The 17,660-nt window shown below is 49.4% G+C and overlaps 1 protein-coding gene across 4 annotated transcripts in view; it reads right to left on the bottom strand.

The window, feature by feature from the left end:
* Nucleotides 1-303: 303 nt before the first annotated feature.
* Nucleotides 304-17,660, bottom strand: part of CACNA1D (calcium voltage-gated channel subunit alpha1 D) — a gene marked incomplete at both ends in the record, with an annotated part of 288,275 nt that continues 270,918 nt past the window's right edge. For 3 of the 4 annotated variants that reach the window (XM_080926306.1, XM_080926305.1, XM_080926307.1), the window contains 8 exons: nt 304-597; nt 988-1,308; nt 3,144-3,265; nt 5,093-5,256; nt 6,851-7,000; nt 8,161-8,187; nt 8,876-9,240; nt 9,921-10,034. In XM_080926306.1, the coding sequence (XP_080782432.1) occupies nt 304-597; nt 988-1,308; nt 3,144-3,265; nt 5,093-5,256; nt 6,851-7,000; nt 8,161-8,187; nt 8,876-9,240; nt 9,921-10,034 (1,557 nt within the window). The remainder of the gene's footprint in view (nt 598-987; nt 1,309-3,143; nt 3,266-5,092; nt 5,257-6,850; nt 7,001-8,160; nt 8,188-8,875; nt 9,241-9,920; nt 10,035-17,660) is intronic. The other variant, XM_080926308.1, reaches the window with a different exon arrangement.

Here is a 17,660-nt window from a genome sequence, read left to right as displayed (position 1 = left end):
GGACTCCTAGGCAGCCCTCCAGCCTCTGTGCAGGCCGGGCTGCTGTTCTCACCCATCCTCTCCAGGGGCCGGACATACTGTCTTCTGAGGCTGGGCCCGAGCATGTGGCCTAGCACATGCCTGGCTGCTCAGAACCTGCTCCTACCAGGTTTATGGCTTCCTTGAGGCATGAAATCACTTGTACAAAAGTCTAATTGAGCATCTTTCTCCCAACTAGTGCCTAAACTTTCCTAATTATGAGGCACTTTATCCCTGGCCCTCCCAGTGCCCAACTCAGGCCGGAGCCAGCCTGCCCTCTCTGGGTTACAAGGTGGTAATGCAAATCATTTCATCTGCCAGGTCCTCCTCTTCTCGCCCAGGGTCTGGCTCCTCATCGCTGTAGCCAGGACCAAAATCCTGGAGCTCAAAGTCCTGGCGGTGTGAGATGGGGCCCATGTCCCCATCGGCTCGAGGGCACACACTGCCATTGAGCAGGGTGCTGGCTGCACTTTCCATCTCGTCGATGGTTAGGTCACAGGCATCGGCAATCTCATGTTTTGTTGCTGAGACAAATTTTGGGTCCCTCGCGTAGCGTCCCAAACCTTCAGAGATCAGGACCTGTACAGGAGAGAGAGAGACCAATGGCATGAGGAAAGGTCTGCTTCAGCTTTCACTGTTCGGCAGGCTCTGGGGACCCCCGTCTGCTATGTCTGCTAAGCTTTATATACAGCAACCACTATAAATGGCCTCAGCTCTGCGGGTGTCAAAGGCTGAGCAAGCGTGGGAACACCGGGGTGTAGCACAGACTGGTACCACATGAAGGGACTCTCTGGTGGGACTTGGCAGTGCCAGCTGGTTTTCATTCAGGTCTTAAATGCTGCTGAGAAGCCACCCTCGGGTAGCGTGGCTGCAGAGCTCACCATGTCACCACTGCTCCTTCCCCATGTGACCGCGGCTTTCTGCTGCTGCCTAAGATTTGCCCAGAGGTCAAGGGCCACCCATACTCACTGCCTCCACCAGGCTGTCTGCACTCCTCTGCTTGTCACTGTTCTTGTTCCGGAAGCTGCTGGGGACCGTCAGGCTGGCCGGTGTGAAAGTCCTATAGGAGATGTCGGGTTCATCTGTGTACCAGGAACTGCGGTGTAGGGATGGCAGGCTGCCATTGACCTGGTCCATAGACTCTGAGCGGTCCACCTGGATCAAAGGGGTATAGCACGGGGTCCAATCTCGGTATGGAGGGGTTGCTGGAGGGGTGGCCCATGACCGGGTAGAGTGACTTGGGGAGTACTTCCGGGCTTTACTGGAATCTAGGCCTGCCACGGCCATGATCTGAGGAGGGAAGCAGAGAGACATCTGAGCCTTGGCCGGAGTCTGGTGCATGACTGCTTTGCAGGGGTTCCTTTCCAAAGACTGGGGGAAGATGCTTGCACAGCAGAGACAGCTCAGTGAGTGGGGCCTCCTCAAAGACTGGGTTTCCTTTGCCTCCAAGCCATAAGGCATTCTTTGTGACTGAGTTGTAACTAATGGAACTACCTCGGGATGAGGAGGAAGCAGGAAGATGGATAAGCTGTGGTGTGTGAACACACTACCCAGGTCTCTCTGAGCTTCAGTATTGAAACACACTTCAGGGAAATCCATGGACTCTGGCTTGCAGTACAACAAGCATCTCTATCTACTCGTGACCTCTCAGCCTGCAGTGAGCATTCTGCCTGCCCTGAAATGCTGGGCACAGTCACCTTGGGATGTCTGCTAATACCCATTTACACCGACACTGTAGTTGTAGCCAAGGAATCCAGGACAACCTAGGCCAGTGGCTGAGGTCAGACTTGGGCTTGTGCCTAGTAGGTCACAGGCAGGTCCCTTATTGACCTCCTTGACTTTCTCAGTTATGACATCTAGTGATCTGGGCTTTCAAAAAGTTCATCTTTCTTCATTGATGATGCAGGCAAATGGGTTCAGTGGTTGAGATCACCAATTTATCTTCCAGAGGACCCGGGTTCAATTCCCAGAAACTACATGGGTAGTTTATAATCATCTGTAAATCCAGTTCTGGGGATCTGATGCCTTCTAAACCCCAAGAGCACCAGATATGCATATGGTGAACAGACATATATGCAGGCATGTAAAATGAAATAACTCCAAAATATATTTTAAGTGCTGGCAGAGGTGACTAGAAAATCTGCAATGGCCACTGAGTACACAGAGCTTGGGGTCAGACTCCCATAGAGATCTGGATCTGTCAGCTGACTGGCTGGCTGGGTGCAGGTTTCTGGCATTTCCCCTAATCAATCACCCCACCCAGCATTTCTGAGGAGATAGCTCAAGACATATAATGAACATATGTGTGGTGGTTTGAATATGCGTGGCCCAGAGAGTGGCATTATTAGGGGGTGTGTCCTGCTGGAAGAACTGTGTCACTGTGAGGGTGGGCTCTGACAGTCCTGTGCTCAGGGTCAGCTCAACGTGGAATGAGAGCCTCCTCATGACTGCCATTGGATCAAGATATAGAACTCTCAGCTCTTCCTGCAGTATCATGTCTGCCTGTCTGCTGCCGTGCTTCCTGTCATGATGACAATGGACTGGACCTCTGACACTATAAGCCAGCTTCAGTGAAATGTTTTCCTTTGTAAGAGTAAAGTTGCCTTGGGTCTCTTCACAGCAATGAAACCCTAAGACAATATGTATGTATTCATACATATCTACACATATCTATGCAATACATGCATACATTTATCTTTAAGCCTCTAGTGAATAGGCTCAGTTGCCTTCCTTGTAGGCTAGTGGCCCCCTTAACCTGTAGAGAAAGATTACCCACTCTTACAATCAGAGGACTTATACACAAGAAGCTGCACATGTGGCTTAATGGAGAAATCGGCTCTCTAAAGGAATAATTAGTAGCAGCAGCCATTACTGGGAATCTTACAAGCAGCTGCACTGTAAGACTGTGCCAGTGTTCTCTGGCAGGAAGCTTGAGATCCATGGATGCCAAGCCCACCCTTTTCTATATGTGCATCTCCAGCAGAATGGGCCCTGGGGAATCTACCAGGGAGGGCTGCTCCAGGGACAACCAGATTGGAAGGGGCTGTCTCTTTGATTCCTCTGTGTATCCCAGGGGATAGTCATGCCAGACGGGGCCCTGGCAAGGGTGAGGCCAGAGTGGTCACCTGCTGCTGCATCAGGTGCAGAGGCAGGGCAGCTCGGTGAGGCAGGGCAGGTGATGGAAGGACGTCATCTTGGCTGCTTTGTCTGCGCAGACACTCAAAGTTGAAGGAGGACCTCCGATGGGCTGAGGAGTGAAAGCGTATGAAACATGGTGATGTAAGTTCTGTCTGGACAATGTGTCTCGAGAGTCAGGACCACTTCCTGAGGCATTCGGCAAGGAGCCCAGGAAGAAGCAGGCCATGTGCTTCATCCAAGAGAAACAATTACATAATCCCCAACTAGGGCTGGGAAGAGGACAGGGAGCAACCCATGTGGAATGTTTTGGGAAGGGAGCAATGAATCGCTTCAAATCCTTGCTCTCAGGCAGCCCAGTGGAATCTGTACTGAGTTACAAGCCCCGAGATGTCTTGCAGTGATCTAGAGTCTTAGACATGCCATGCTATCCTATCTCTGCCCTACAAACACTCTGAATCTTTCTGAGGTCCCCATATTTAAGCTTCTGCTTTTAAAATGAGAGATTCTGTCAATCAGTTTAACCAGGTAAAATAAATTATTTGCCTAGAGAACCCCCAGCTTCTCTAGCCTGACGTGAGCACATCTGAGTGCTTGCTATGTGCTGACAGCAGCTGCAGACAGATGGCCCACAGCTTCTGGATATCAGGCTTAGAGTTCTGGGACTCTTTGACAAAGCCAGCAGGGTCCTAGAAGCCCTTCCAGCCTGTCTTGGACCTCAGGGAGCCCCCCCACACCCCCACCCCAGCTTGGCTTTGCATTAATTCAATGGTTCTTTCTGTGCTGCTGGTTTTTCCTAGTACAACAAGATTCTGAATGCCCTCAGTTCATGTATAGGACATCCTTAGGGATGGGACCAAAGAGGCCTCCTTTTTGATCACAAAAAGCTTTGCAAACGGGTATGCAGTGAAGAGAGGGCCAAGCCCTGGTCATTGGCTGTTTGGCAGTGACCAGTGGAGAGGAAACAGACTCGGTACCCAGGGGCATGCTGGGGCCTCCCAGTTGAGCTGGGACTGCTTATAAAGAAAGCCACTTCTTGCCTACTAACAAGTGCGGTCACAGAAAACAGCCCTTTGGGTTGGCACACCCTCTAGACCCCGAGACCTAGGCAGGCCAACAGTTAGGAACTGAAAGAAAAACAACCCCTCCCACTCATTCAGGATCTACTGCTAAAACAAGCCCTGGGTCTCCTGATCCAGGGAGCTTTACACTACAGACTCTGTAAGACATAGCTCTTTCATTGGTCTACCCTTATCCGTTCCCATTGGCTAAGAACACAGGCCAGTTTAGCCATGTTCTCCTTCTCCCAGGTCTACAAGCTGGACAGCCCTGAAAACGGGGCACTCGAGTGTTCCCTTGGCTGTGTGGGTGTGAGATAAGGGAAGCTGGAAAGGGGGCAGGGGTTGGCAGGAACCAAAGGAACTCATGCTGGGCCTTGCTTATGCCTGTTTCATTTGGTATCTATGGGTTAAGGAAAGGCTTCATTTAGCAGCATGTGTCTTGGGATAATTAAATACTAAGCACTCAGATGGATGTGACTACACTTCCAGCAGCCTGTAGCAGCTAGGGTGGGGCATGGCCACCCATGTTCTTCTCTGTATGTGCAGTCAGGCTCAGGAGCTCCTTCCTGCATTTCGGCTGTTCTTGGTTACTAAACAGAATCCTCAACTAAGCTTCATTCTTCAGAAACACAAGAAATGGACACTTGTAACTATCATCAAACAACCACACTTGGCAAAATTCAAATGTCCTTCTAGGGGTGGGCAGAGATTTGGGGATAACTTTGGGCCAGGAAAGCTGGTCACGGGTCTTAAAGCTGGTCTTAAAAGTTACCAGCACTTCCCTGGAAAAGCACATCCATTATTATCCCAGGGCTAGGATGGGGGCAGGCATGGTGTCCTCTGGGAGGCTTCACCCTAAACAAGAAAGCTGGTCTCACATGGTGGGGTAGGAGGTAGAAGGCGTCTCCTCGGAGATCTCCGTGAATCATAGCCAATGGGAGAGTCATCATCTTCTAAGAAACCTTGGGGGTGATGGTAGCCTCGGGGTCTCTCAAAGTCCATGGAGCTGCCTGGGTACCTGTTGTAATAGCTGTAGTTTTGCCTGGCAGATGATGAGAGAAAACATGAAAAGGCACATGTGAGGTTCTGGGCTTCAAGTCTTGACCTAACTCCTATAAGCCCTGTCTTAACCCAAGTGGTGGAAGGTTCCAGGTGGAGAGCAAGGACTACTATCAGAAAACCGGGGCTGGGAGCGTCTGATAAGACATATGGCATTTGTTTTCATGCCTGGGACACCCACAGGCCCAAAGCGAATGGTGATCACACAAAGTTTGTCAGCTGGCTACCCTTTACTCGTCTCCTGGAGACCACGGTCCTAAGGACCTGCCCTCCTCAGGTACCCGGCAGGACATGGAGCTTAGAGAATTCCATCAGGGTGCAGGTCCAGTACAACGTAAAAAACAAGAGAGAATGGTGGGTTCCACTGTTGGGTTCTTGTTTGAAGGGCATGCTTCGGTTCCAAAAAGGAGAGATGGAAAGGCTGGGCTGCTGCTGCCGTTAAAGTAGACCAAGACCAGCAGAGGTGGCTAAGGATACCTAGAGGGAGACCTGGGATGGACAAGCCCCAGAAGTGGGTATGCAGGTCCATGTGGCTCTGCACCAGTGAATGGGGAAGTTGGGCATTGGAGGGAGGTGGTGAGGGAGGACATTTCAGAGCACGGGTAAGGGCCAGGCTGTGTCTCAGGTGCCAGGCAAGGCCTCGGCATAGCACCATTTTAACCTGGTGGCCCCAGCCTGGTGAGATAGTAAAGCCATAGGTCAGAAAGGATGGTGGTAAGAGATTTTGTCCTCCTGTACTGGTTGCAACGTGCTTATTCTTTTTTTTTAAAGAGATTTATTTATTTTTATTTTATATGAGTGTTTTGTGAACATGTATGTGTGCCTTGTGAATGCAGTGCCCATTGAGACCATAAGAGGGCATCAGATCCCCCGGAACTGGAATAAGTGATAGTTGTCAGCTGCCCCATGCTACATGGGTGCTTCAAACAACCTGCATTCCTTGTAAGCACTGCAAACACTCTTCATCCCGAGCCATGTCCCCAGCCCTGTGAAATGCCTATTTTAGCCAGAAGCATTCTTCCTACAGGACAGAAGTTAGGAGGGGCACCTCTGCCCGATAGAAGCTATTCTTACCTCTTGTCCCCTACCCTCACTTTGGTTGGCAGATGAAGCAGGGGTCCCTGTGATACCAGCTAGGGTGCTATGCAAACATAGCCGAGGCTGATGTGCCTAAGTCAGTTAATAAAACTCATCTTGAAGGCCAGGTATAGTGGGGTACACCTTTAACCCCAGCACTTGGGAGGTGGAGGCAGGCAGATCTCAGTGAGTTCTAGGCCAGCATGGTTTACAGAGTAAGTTCCAGGACAGCCAGTGCTATGTGGAGAGGCCCCATCTTCAAATAACCACCTCCCTAAAACAATCTAATATCTGAGGTGGCAGGTTCTAACAGCAGTGGAGGTCCGGTTTCCAGGGCCAGGGCACTCCTGAGGGTTCCAGGGGGCCCTGGTGAAGTAAGGGAAGCTTGAACTCCTGCCTTGATGTCCAGAGGAATCCCGAGTGTGGCTATCTGAGCCCTGAGCAGGAGCAGAGTAGGGGAGGGCTGGTCTCCTGAACCCCGCCAAGGCTGAGCCCCTCACCTGCTCCAGGTGGGAGAACCATCATCTTCACAGCACTCCTCGCTACTGAAATACTCCTGTTCCCCAAAGCAGCGGGGGTCTCGGAAGTAGCCATGTATCTCAGGGTCTTCACGACAAATGGTTGGGAGCTGCTCATCTCCTGACTCAGACCTGCAGTTGGGAAAGAGACCTGAGAGTTTGAGGAGGTGGCAGCCATGTCTCTGCACCAGCCTGTGTCCTCCTTCAGAGTGCCTGCTTCTTCCTACACATCCCTGCCCCATGGCCACAAGATTACTCAGGCCCTGGCCAAAGTGCCCAGTGCCTGTACACCTGTGCATTGGTGTGTGTGTGTGCTTGTGGGGGGGCACACTCTGTGGGTGCACACTTGTGGTTTCAGTGCTTTGCACAAGTGTGGGGGCCAAGCCACTGTGCCTAGAGACCTTGAGACACAGTCACGGATGTAATTTGAATAGCAGAGCAAGGCAGACCTAGAGTCCTCCACACTATAGACAAGTCCCTAGGTTCCTAGTGCCAGTCAATGTGACTTCAGAACCTGGGACAGAGATCCTGGCCCTGCCTACTGCACCCTATCAAATCCAGGCTGCTGAAGAAGTTCTGGCGTTTGTGCCACCAGAAAATGGGATTTTTTTTTCCATTTCCTGGAAAATGTCTCCTGAGGTTTTCACAGGCTGCCCTGCCCGAGGTCAGAACACTATTTCCACAAAATACCCTGCCTCCTCCCGGCCTCAAGCCACAGGAGCCCCAGTGGGCTCGGCAACATCAACCTAGAGCGCTGCTCCCTCCTCTGAGTAAGAACCTCCTGATCTTATTAGAAGCAGTAAGCCTGAAGCCCTTTCCTCTCTTGTCCCCATTAAAATGACAATTTCTCCCATAAGTAGGTCCAGTTAACACATGTACATGAGAGTATCCCACCACACACAAACTCACTCGAGCACACACATGCGCGCACATAAACACACACACACACACACACACACACACACACACACACACACTGGCAAGTTAACCAGATGGATCTGGTGTCTGGTTTTTAGGCTGTCTGGGCTAGGCTTCTCCTAAGTCCACATGAGAATCTGGACCCCTAAAGCAGCTGAACCTACCCAGTTGTACAGGGGCAGGGGAGTGGAGAGACTGGAGGGCTCCAGTTCCTTTGTAAGAAATAAGCAGGAACTGCCCATTCGTGAATGCAAGGCTCTTGCATTTTGAGAACATTGGATGACTTGGCTAAAAAGATAATTTTTTTCTTGTTACTGAGTAGATAACAGGACAGCACAGTTTTAAAAACAAAGACAGAGGCGACAAGCACCTACCTAATGTAAGTTTCATAATAGCGGGTTCTATCCAGGAAGAGCACACCATGGGAGGGAGGGAGAAGAGAAGAGTTAAACATTTCCAAAAGCATTAGGTGCACAGAGACCAGCCTGTCTTCTGGGGGGTGGGGAGAGACTCTAGTTTGCTGGCCAACTATGGCCTACTATCTGGCTTTGTGTGGTCCATGATCTAGGAAGAGATTTTACATTTATAAAGGGCAGAAAACAGCAAGAAAAGAACCCTTTCGCCCTTTCTAACCCCACAAATTTCCGTGTCTACACGCCCAGCTCCATGGACGCACAACTTCCCTGCTTCATTTAAACATGTTCCCTGGCTGTGTTTACCCTGCCATGGCAAAGCTGGGAAGGTTTGCAAGAAATGAATGGTCCCCCAAAACTACAATACTGGCCTTTTACAGAAGAAGTTCACCACCCCTCCTCCAAAGCGTGTTGTCATTACCGAGGAAGGTGGATCTTGTGGCTGCTGTTCTTTTAAGAGAATACCCCATACAGCAGGTGGAGAGTGACCGACCCCTTATGTGGTAGGTTCCCCCCCCCCATGGGCAATGTACTGAGAGGCCAAGAGGGTGAGTGACACTCCAGTTCAAATACAGATGTCTTCAGGGAGTTGCCATGTCTCAGAGCTCAGGACAGAAGACCTGCCCTGCAGAGAGGGCATGACAAGGGCAGACGCCGTGCCGCCTTTCAAGGTTACCTTTTAATACTGGACCTTCTTTGAAGCTCTCGGTCATGTTTGTAGGAGTCATGCCCATTTTCAGACACATGCTCAAGGTTCCCGATGCTGGGCCGCTTTCCGTGGGCAGCTTTGGACATATTGGCATTATTGAGATTGGCATTTGTTGAGGTGGGAACTTGCTTCCCTATGGAATTATGGTTATGATGGTTATGACACACCGACTTTCCTGCTGGAGGAAACAGCGGTTTCTCAGTATCACTTGCAGGTGGAATTGAAGGCCTTTGGACATGCAGGGGACGGTGGGTGGTATTGGTCTGCTGAAGGGAATCCCTCCTATCACTATTAACATGATTGACATGGTTTCCAAGCAGGGCACCATTTCTCTGCAAAATAATGGGAGACAACACCAGGTAATTTAACAAGTAGTTGATGCAGGCTAGCTACGTTAGGTCATTTTTCTTTTTCTCTACATGAAACACAAACTCTAGGCAAGCTCCAGAGGTTCCCTGTGAAACAACCTGAGCGCTTCTTTTGGTGGTCAGAGAACAGACTTGTGTGGCAGTGGGCCCACCTGAAATGAGGAAGGTTACCAAGTCCTGAGCTGGGGAGCAAGCTCTCTGCTGCCCCTTGGGTATGCTCTTCCAGTCGCTCCAGGATGAGGTGACTTAAGCCCAGCTGTCTTGGTGGGTAGCCCCAAGGTGGGGTACTTGACATTTTCTCTGAGCTGGGAGGTTGAGGGCTGGCTGGCAGATCAAAGGACTGGGCTGGAGCAGAAGGAAGGCAGCGTGGGCAGCTGCTAAAAAGACCCAGAATGTTCCTGTACTCTGGTCAGTTGGCTGTGGCCAAGCTGAGAAGCTGACAGCTCAGGATGGGGGAAAGCTCAGGAAAGGGGTTGGTGGACAGAGAGGTCGCAGGGTGGAGTGGGGCAGGATGGGCAAGCCTCTCTAGCCCCTGCCACTGGTTTGTATTCTCCACACTCCTGTGTGGATCAGAACCACCCCAACCAAAGCCCTGCCCCACTATCTCCTTGTGGCCAGCAAGTAGCTAGGCGTGGAATAATTACTTTGAACACATCTTCTTCTTCGGGTTTAGAGTCTTCTTGCTCGTCATCTTGCAAGTCACAGGAGATAGCCCGTCGGATTTCTGGCCCAATGTCATGCAGGGTCCTTAATCCAGCCTAGGTCAATGAAAATGGCAGAACAGGTTAGATATGGAGGAGCCCTGGTCCAGCCTGAAGGAACAACGGGAGGGAAGCTTTCTCCAAAGGCCAATCCAAGAAACTACTGAGTAACTGTGACCTGGGCTCTGAGGGGTGGGGTGTCAGTAGGTCCCAGTGGAACTAGGTTGGGCTGATTAAAGCTTGTGACCAGTTAATTTCCCCTGGAAATACCCTACTCACAGCCTACTACCCGGCTACCAGTACTAGGGATGGTCATAGCCAAGAGTGTATGCCCCTGGCTAACTGGCTGTCTTCAGAAAAGCTGATTGTAGAGAACCACATCCTGAGCCCCAAATGGGGCAAGGAACACCATCTAGTTGTTCCTGAAATGAATGAGGGGACAAGAATTACCTGGCTGAATGCAGGATGAAGCTGGCTTAGGTGCAGAGAAACAAGCAGCCATTGGGGCCACCGACTCACTGTAAAGCATGGAACAGGTGGGTGACATCATACATTGCAGTCACCAGCACACTCAGATCACAAGGAAACAGATCAACAGTCACACAGACTTTGGCTGCCTGCTGTGCAGTGGAGCGACTCCAGCCTCTGGGGTACCCTTGGCCTACATAGCTCATGCAGGCTGAGAACTCACTAGCAGAGGTACTAGGATTCTGAAGGCCACACAAACTGAGGTCTTACTACCATCTACAGACAGTACATGACCCATGGGTGTCAGCTCTAGGTTCTAGACTTCCCCACAAACCCTCTCTGCTGGCTTTCCTTAGCCCAAGGGAATCAGTTATGCTGGGCCTGGGGACATCTGCGTTGTTCACAGCTGTTCCAGGGAACCCCTGTGAATGGCCTGCAACCAGGGAAAGAGGAGTCACTGGCTCTGAGAGAATTGAATTTTGAATTTTCAGCATTAATTTGAAGAAGGTCAAGATGCTGACTTCAGACTAACAGGGATTTTGTCTTTCTCCATAGTTGCTCTGGGGTCTAAAGTTGGACCTCCAGTATGCAGGCAGAAAACAGTAACCCCCTACAAGTTAGCAGAGAGCCAGGGACAGTGCCTGGATAAGCAGCTCATGCTCCAACCTCAGAGCATAAGCTCAGAGCATGAGCTCCAACCTCAGAGCCTATACAGAACTTTCCTGTCCCTTCTTCTCAGTGCCACACAGAAGGTGAGTGGCTTTGGGAAGCACTGAGACAAAGAGCAATGCTCATGCCTGAGACATGGGACACTGTGGTGTGATAGATGCTTGGAAAAGGGAAAGGGAGGGAGGGAGCAGGGGAAGAGGGGAGGGAAGGAGAGAGGAAGGGAGCAGAGTGGGCTAAGCAGGGCTTGAACCCCTGGTAGGAAAATACTTAAAACTGATCATCTGCAGACAACAGTGGTGACAATGGTTAATTCAAAATGCAACATTGTTCAGACATTTCTCAAGGGGCCCTTTATAAGACAGCAGGAAAATCGGGTTCATCAGATGGCTCTGCAAAGAGGGGGAATGGGGCTGGTTTGTTCTGAACCCTTCTGTGATAGGAGACCAGCAGCAGGTCCTTCTGTTTCATGAATTGTAGGGACAAAGGTCACGGTAGGGAACTGAAGCTTTCTGGGCCTTGCCTAGGAATGTTAGGCAAAGGAACCTTAGTTCTTGGGGTAGGAACAAACACACATTCCCAAGAAAAACTGGCAGGAAGCTTAAGCATGGCACCCCAAGCTTATTATGTAACCACAGAATGTGGTAATGACAGTTTTCCAGCACACATGTCAATGTACAGGAAGGGAAAGACAGGCACATCCCAGAGTTCCAGATAGTTCACAATGTGGCCACAAAAGTTACTTTCTGCTACCCTTCTAGCCGCAAACACTAATGCACACATGCTTTTGAAAGTTGTGCTCGCTCTCTCTCTCTCTCTCTCTCTCTCTCTCTCTCTCTCTCTCTCTCTCTCTCTCTCTCTCTCCTTCCCCCCTCCCTCCCTCCCTCACTCCCTCTCTTCCGATTGCTAAGTCCAGCACACTTTCTAGGTCTGCAACAGACCCACCTCTATTCCTCAGAAATACCATGAAGGCAGCTCCAGGGGTGTGTTGGTAGAAGGTCTTACTCAGAACAGCAGCAGGCATGTGAAGAAGGCCACACCCACTCATTCAGTTTCCCGAGTGCAATTCTCAAGACACAAGAAGCTTGGTGAAAGTCCCCTTGTCTGACTTTTCGAGAGAGGTCTATTGCATATATGAGGCTCAGACAAGACACAATGCTGGAGACCTCTGCTGCTGTGTCCACAAAGTAAACGTGTTATATTCACTGTGTTTAACACTCCCAGGTACAGCGTGCACATTAACTTGAATTTTCAAGACAGAGGGCCAGGAACATTCGCCAGCTTAAATAACAGTCTTGCTATCATTTAACTAACTGGACTAGGTGTGATTAAAAGAAATAGAAAACTATTTATTCGGACAATTTTTAACATCATCCTTTGTCGATGAGTTGACATTTCACTGAAATACACATGGAACAGTTGCATAATGAAACAGAAACTGTCTCCAGCACATCTTCAGAGTTACATGAGATTAGGATTCAGTCGACAGGAATGCGCAGTAAACAGACTGGACAGAAGCTTTGTTCGCAACACAAATCATGGAGAGGGTTGACAGGTGGCTCGGGGTACCACTTCCCCAAACAAATAATGACAACATATTTATCAGAGAGACAGGAGGAGAGAAGGCATCACTCTTCCCAGATGTGAAAGCGGAGGGCTTTGAACTCATGATCTTAGTTCGAAAAGCGCACCTGGTAAGAGTGGGGCTGATTCGCTGTCCTATGTAGGACCTGGAGCAGGGGACCAACACATGGGTTCCCAACTAGAACTGAAATGGGACTGAAGCACGGCACCCTGAATTTATTACATATCACAAAACATGAGAATGGAAATTGTTCTAGCACACTTATCAAGCTAAAAGATAGCTGAGGCTGTTCCAAAATCCCATAGGCACAGAATCCAGCGGTCCATAAGTATAGACAACTACCTTAAACCCTCGGAGAAATTACTTGTCATTCACAACACTAAAAAAAAAGTATTTCTCTTGAAGAAAACACATTACAGTCAGTAAAATTTTCTAGTCTTTCATATTTTGTGTATCTATCTCTATCAGCAAAAATATTGTTTTAGTTTGAAATGTGGTCATTAGCACTTAAACCCACACATAACCATATAAAGTCAATCCATGAACATCACAGTAGAGTTATAGTTTTGAATAAACACAGAATTGCTATAAAATATAAACATTATTGACTTGTTTTAAGATGTCCAATCTTACAAAATATTAAACAGGATCAAGCCTAGTTTCTGGTTGACTTCAAAATGCTAGCTGTTATCATAAATATGTTTATAAAAGAAATGTTGGCGCTTTGCCTGTAGACTGCTCCTTTAAGTTTTAGACACCATTTAATTGGAATTTTATAGATAGTTACTCTACTTAATGATTAAGTCACCAAAAATATATTCTCTCTAAACATCTCAGAAGCAACGGCATAAAATGATGCCCTGCTGTGAAGCAGAAATGCTCATTTACCTTCCTTTCTTACCCTCAGGGTTGAGTGCCGTCTGTCTGGATGCATTTGAAAAGCGTTTGCTGCCTGCTTCCCCAGACTGGCTCCCTGTGACAGGCCAGCCATCTGCCACCTCTCACCCCACAGCACACACACACACACACACACACACAAACACCCAGAGACCCACCCCAGACCTACGCTGAAGCAGTGGAGGACAGAGAGCCAAGTCTCCAGGCGGCCCTGGGAGACACCCTCCATCTTCACAATGTGGGTGCCAGGGCTTCAGACTCCTGCCAAAGAGCACTACTGTGGCAGAGCCTGCTTCTCGCTCAGACACACCTCATTTAACCAAAGCCCGCTCTACACAGTACCTCACTATTGACAAGTTCTGGTTAATTTGGGGTGTGTGTGGTGGGGGAGCAGAACTTGGCCCACACTCAATTACAGAGAACAGTTTTAGACTAGCTCTGTTAGAAGATGGGAGATTAAATTCTGACAGAATGAACAAGTTTATCTACGTGCTGTGCCCCCACCCCACCCCTGCCTCCTCTGCACACATGGGCACACCCCCCACCTTATTTTATCATTGCCTTCCTCCAAGAGAAATGTCATGGCGTGGCCTTTGCATCCACTGTGAATGGTTCTTCTGTTAAAGGGCTAGACTCATGGGCGTGACACACTATTACTCATCTGCAGAGAGCCCTCCTCTCCTTGACTAGTCATTAGACCATGAGTTACTGAGGGGCAGCACTGGGCTGTATAAATCATGTGCGCCACCACATTCTGAAAGCTAAAGGGGATGTTTAAAAACTTTACCTAAGTAATCTATAGCTGCACAGGACCAGAGAGACCTGTTGCAGTTCCACCTCATTTGGGTGGGGACTAAACCAGGGCCTCATACATGCCAAGCAAGGACCACTGAGCTACACTACCAACCCTTTCACCTCGATTCCTGGCTTAAGTTTAACATCAGAACCAGAGACATTTTTTTTAATGGCTCCTAAAAATGCACACAGCATTATATAAAACTTAGACTCTGAGATTTTAGGCTCCTTAGGCAGTATTATATTCCTGTCATTTTGAGTCCACATACCAAGAAGGGATGAGCCAAGATGATATGCAAGAGGTTAAATTTATTCCAGAACTCATTAAAGCCTCAGCAAGAAGCTCAGTTCTCCCCAGGATGCACAGTCAACCAAACGGGGGGTGACCGAGTCTCAAGCACACGTTCATCCAAGGCTATGCTCCTAAGTTAGCCAAGCAATTACATCACCCCCACTGCAAGGACCTGACGGATACTCCCGCATCATGGCACACACCATCATTCTCCCCGCTACATCACCCCCGAAACACGGACATGACCAAGGATCCCTTGTCATTGCACATGCACCCTGGCTCTTCACTCGTGCTAGGCATAGGTGGAGAGGATTCAAACTCATTCCTAACACTCACTAATTCTAACCATTGCTCTTCTCAGTCAGCAATGAAGTGTGACTGAAACACTTGACCCCTGGCCTCAATTAGAAGGACCTGTGGGCTGCGCCGGCTGAGGAGTGCTGCAGCCCCATGGGAGCCTCCTTAGCACAGTCAATATGAGGCTCCGGTATCTTCTGCCTTTAAGGGGAACTTTGCATCATCTCCCCAGAGTGGTGTTTCAAGGTGTGGTTCATGGACCTCAAGGCATCCTGGGCCTCCTTCAGGGGTTCCTGGGGGGTCATGTAAGACTGGATGTCCTTGGCCTCATACATTCTCTGAGTGTGCAGCAAGGTTTCCAAGGCTGAGCAACAGGGTTGTCACCACCACCCAGCCTCTTTGTGCTTACGTATTCTTGTGTTTATAAAATTAATCAGCTTTGACTTATAAGACAGTAAATATTGACATACAAGGGCTCTTGATAAACTTTAAGACTAGGAAAGTCCTTAGGATGGAAATGTTTGAGACCTGCCGACTGACTTGTCCTCCACCAAGCAGCACGGCGGTGGTCTCACCATTAGCGCTCATCTCTTCTGACCCTCCTACATTTCTCCACTTCCGTCCATCATGTGGCTTCTCTGAGCTAGCCTTTGCCTCTTCCTCTTAAGCTCCGGTATGGCAGGCATGCCCTACCATGGCTTCTTGCCCTCAACACTGCATCATGGGTTACCTCCCTACTGTCTCAGAGTCACCTTTCTCAGGCCTAAGACATACCAAGGAGAGTAAGTCCACCCAGGTACCCACTCACCTGGGAACCCTAAGTTTTACTTACCAAGCCCCTTCCTGTAGGTAATGGAGCAGTGATATGTTAGGTTACTGAGGGACACTAGATACATATTAGTAAAGACCATGTGATCAGAAGAGTCTTTACTGTTAGGTTATTTGATGTATTAACTTTTTCCTTAATGACTTTGGGACATAACAATGATTCCTCTCAACCTCCCTCTTCCAGAAAGCCGTGCTAGTCATCCTGTGGTCTAATTCTGGACTGGGTCATATGGTGACATTTGATTCTGAGAACACTCTACTTCCCACCCTACCGTAGCTTCCCTGTGATGGACGGATGCTGGTCTCTGTCACATTTGACCCAGGAGCTAAAAGTTTAGCCCCACAGATTCAGGTGCTGAGTACAGGTTTGCTGTACTTGTCTTTGAAGGTTTTAAACATGAGACCCCATCAGTTTCTTACATCCCCCTCTCCACTAGAGGCTTATTCTTCTGCCAGGGCTCTGAGGAAAATGACAGATGTCAGGAAGCTTGGGCCCCTGTGTGTGGAAGCTGGGGGCAGCCGTCTCTAATGCCAGCTGTCTTTCTTCCCCAAAGTAGCCTTAGCTGCTGACCAACCAGCTCTGTTCCTTAGCAACACAGCCATACCCAAGGGCCATCACTGGCAGGGATGCCTTAAATCAGACTTGTAAGCAAGTTAACATGATTCAGCTTGAGGTGATACATGGAGAAGGCCCGCACAACCCTACCCATCAGAACTACATGAGGATCTAGAAACAGAAATGATATCAAGGCTGGGGTAGGAAAACTGGGGTAGGGGAGCTTCTTGCCTAAGAGATAGTCTTTTTCTTTCTTTCTTTTTTTCCCCCCACATCTGTAAGGCTAACCATCCTCTCTCCCTCAAGGTGATGTATCTATTCTCTACAGATTCTGATACAGGGGCTTACCCAGGTACAGCCCCTCATCACAGAAGTAACCCCGGAGGCCTGCCGGGATAAGTGTTAGCCCTGTGGTCGCTGGAGCATGGAGAAATGTGGGAGGGGGCAGGTTGAGGGACGTGGGTGCTAGAGGCAACAGCTATGGGCACAGCATTAAGATCAGACATGAAAGGGCTTTTCTCTCTCCCAAGGGTGTATGTCTTGGCTCCTACCCATTCCCACACCACCAGCCATGGAGGCTTGAAGCTGTGAGAATGAATAAAACCCACATTAGCTCCCCGTCTCACTGCCATCCTTGCATGAGCCAAAGCTGGGTGTGTCTCCATAAACCATGGTGTGGGAAAGTGAAGCCACAAGGCAGGGAAGCTCTATGGTCAGGGCAGATGTCATAGCTACAAGGTGTCACTAGAGAAAACCCCTTCTAGGCTTCCCTAGGAGGGGTCTAAGGAAGCATCCTGCCTACTGGGGGTGGGGGAGCATCCTACCTTCTCAGCCTGGCCTTCAGGGGAGCTGCACCCCAGAGATGCTTGGAAAAACACTTCTTTCTGCAGAACAGGGCTGCACAGAGTCCTGACTCTCTCTTCCTCATCTTTCAACTCATCTCATTCTCCACCCCAACTCATCCCACACATTGCTGTCACACGAGCATGCACACTCACACACACACGTGCACATGTACACACACGTGCACACTCACACACACACTCGCACACATACTCACTCACACACACTCACATGCATACCTTGCTCTAATCTCCAGGCCAAGGAAAGGAGATCAATGAATTGGAAGCCCTTCTTCTTCCTCTCCTTTTCCTTTGCCTCTTCTTTTTTTAGATTCTTCCTCCGAAACTGTTGTTCTTTGAATACTGACTCTCCTTCCTTGGCCATTTTGGGCGTCTTAGACTAATACCAGAAGTACAGACTTGATCCCCTCTGGGGAGGAGTTTAGAATTTGATAGC

The sequence above is a fragment of the Micromys minutus genome (assembly GCF_963924665.1).
Source record: "Micromys minutus genome assembly, chromosome: 12".
In the NCBI taxonomy this organism is placed as follows: Eukaryota; Metazoa; Chordata; class Mammalia; order Rodentia; family Muridae; genus Micromys; species Micromys minutus.
This window is presented reverse-complemented; position numbering and strand designations above follow the sequence as displayed.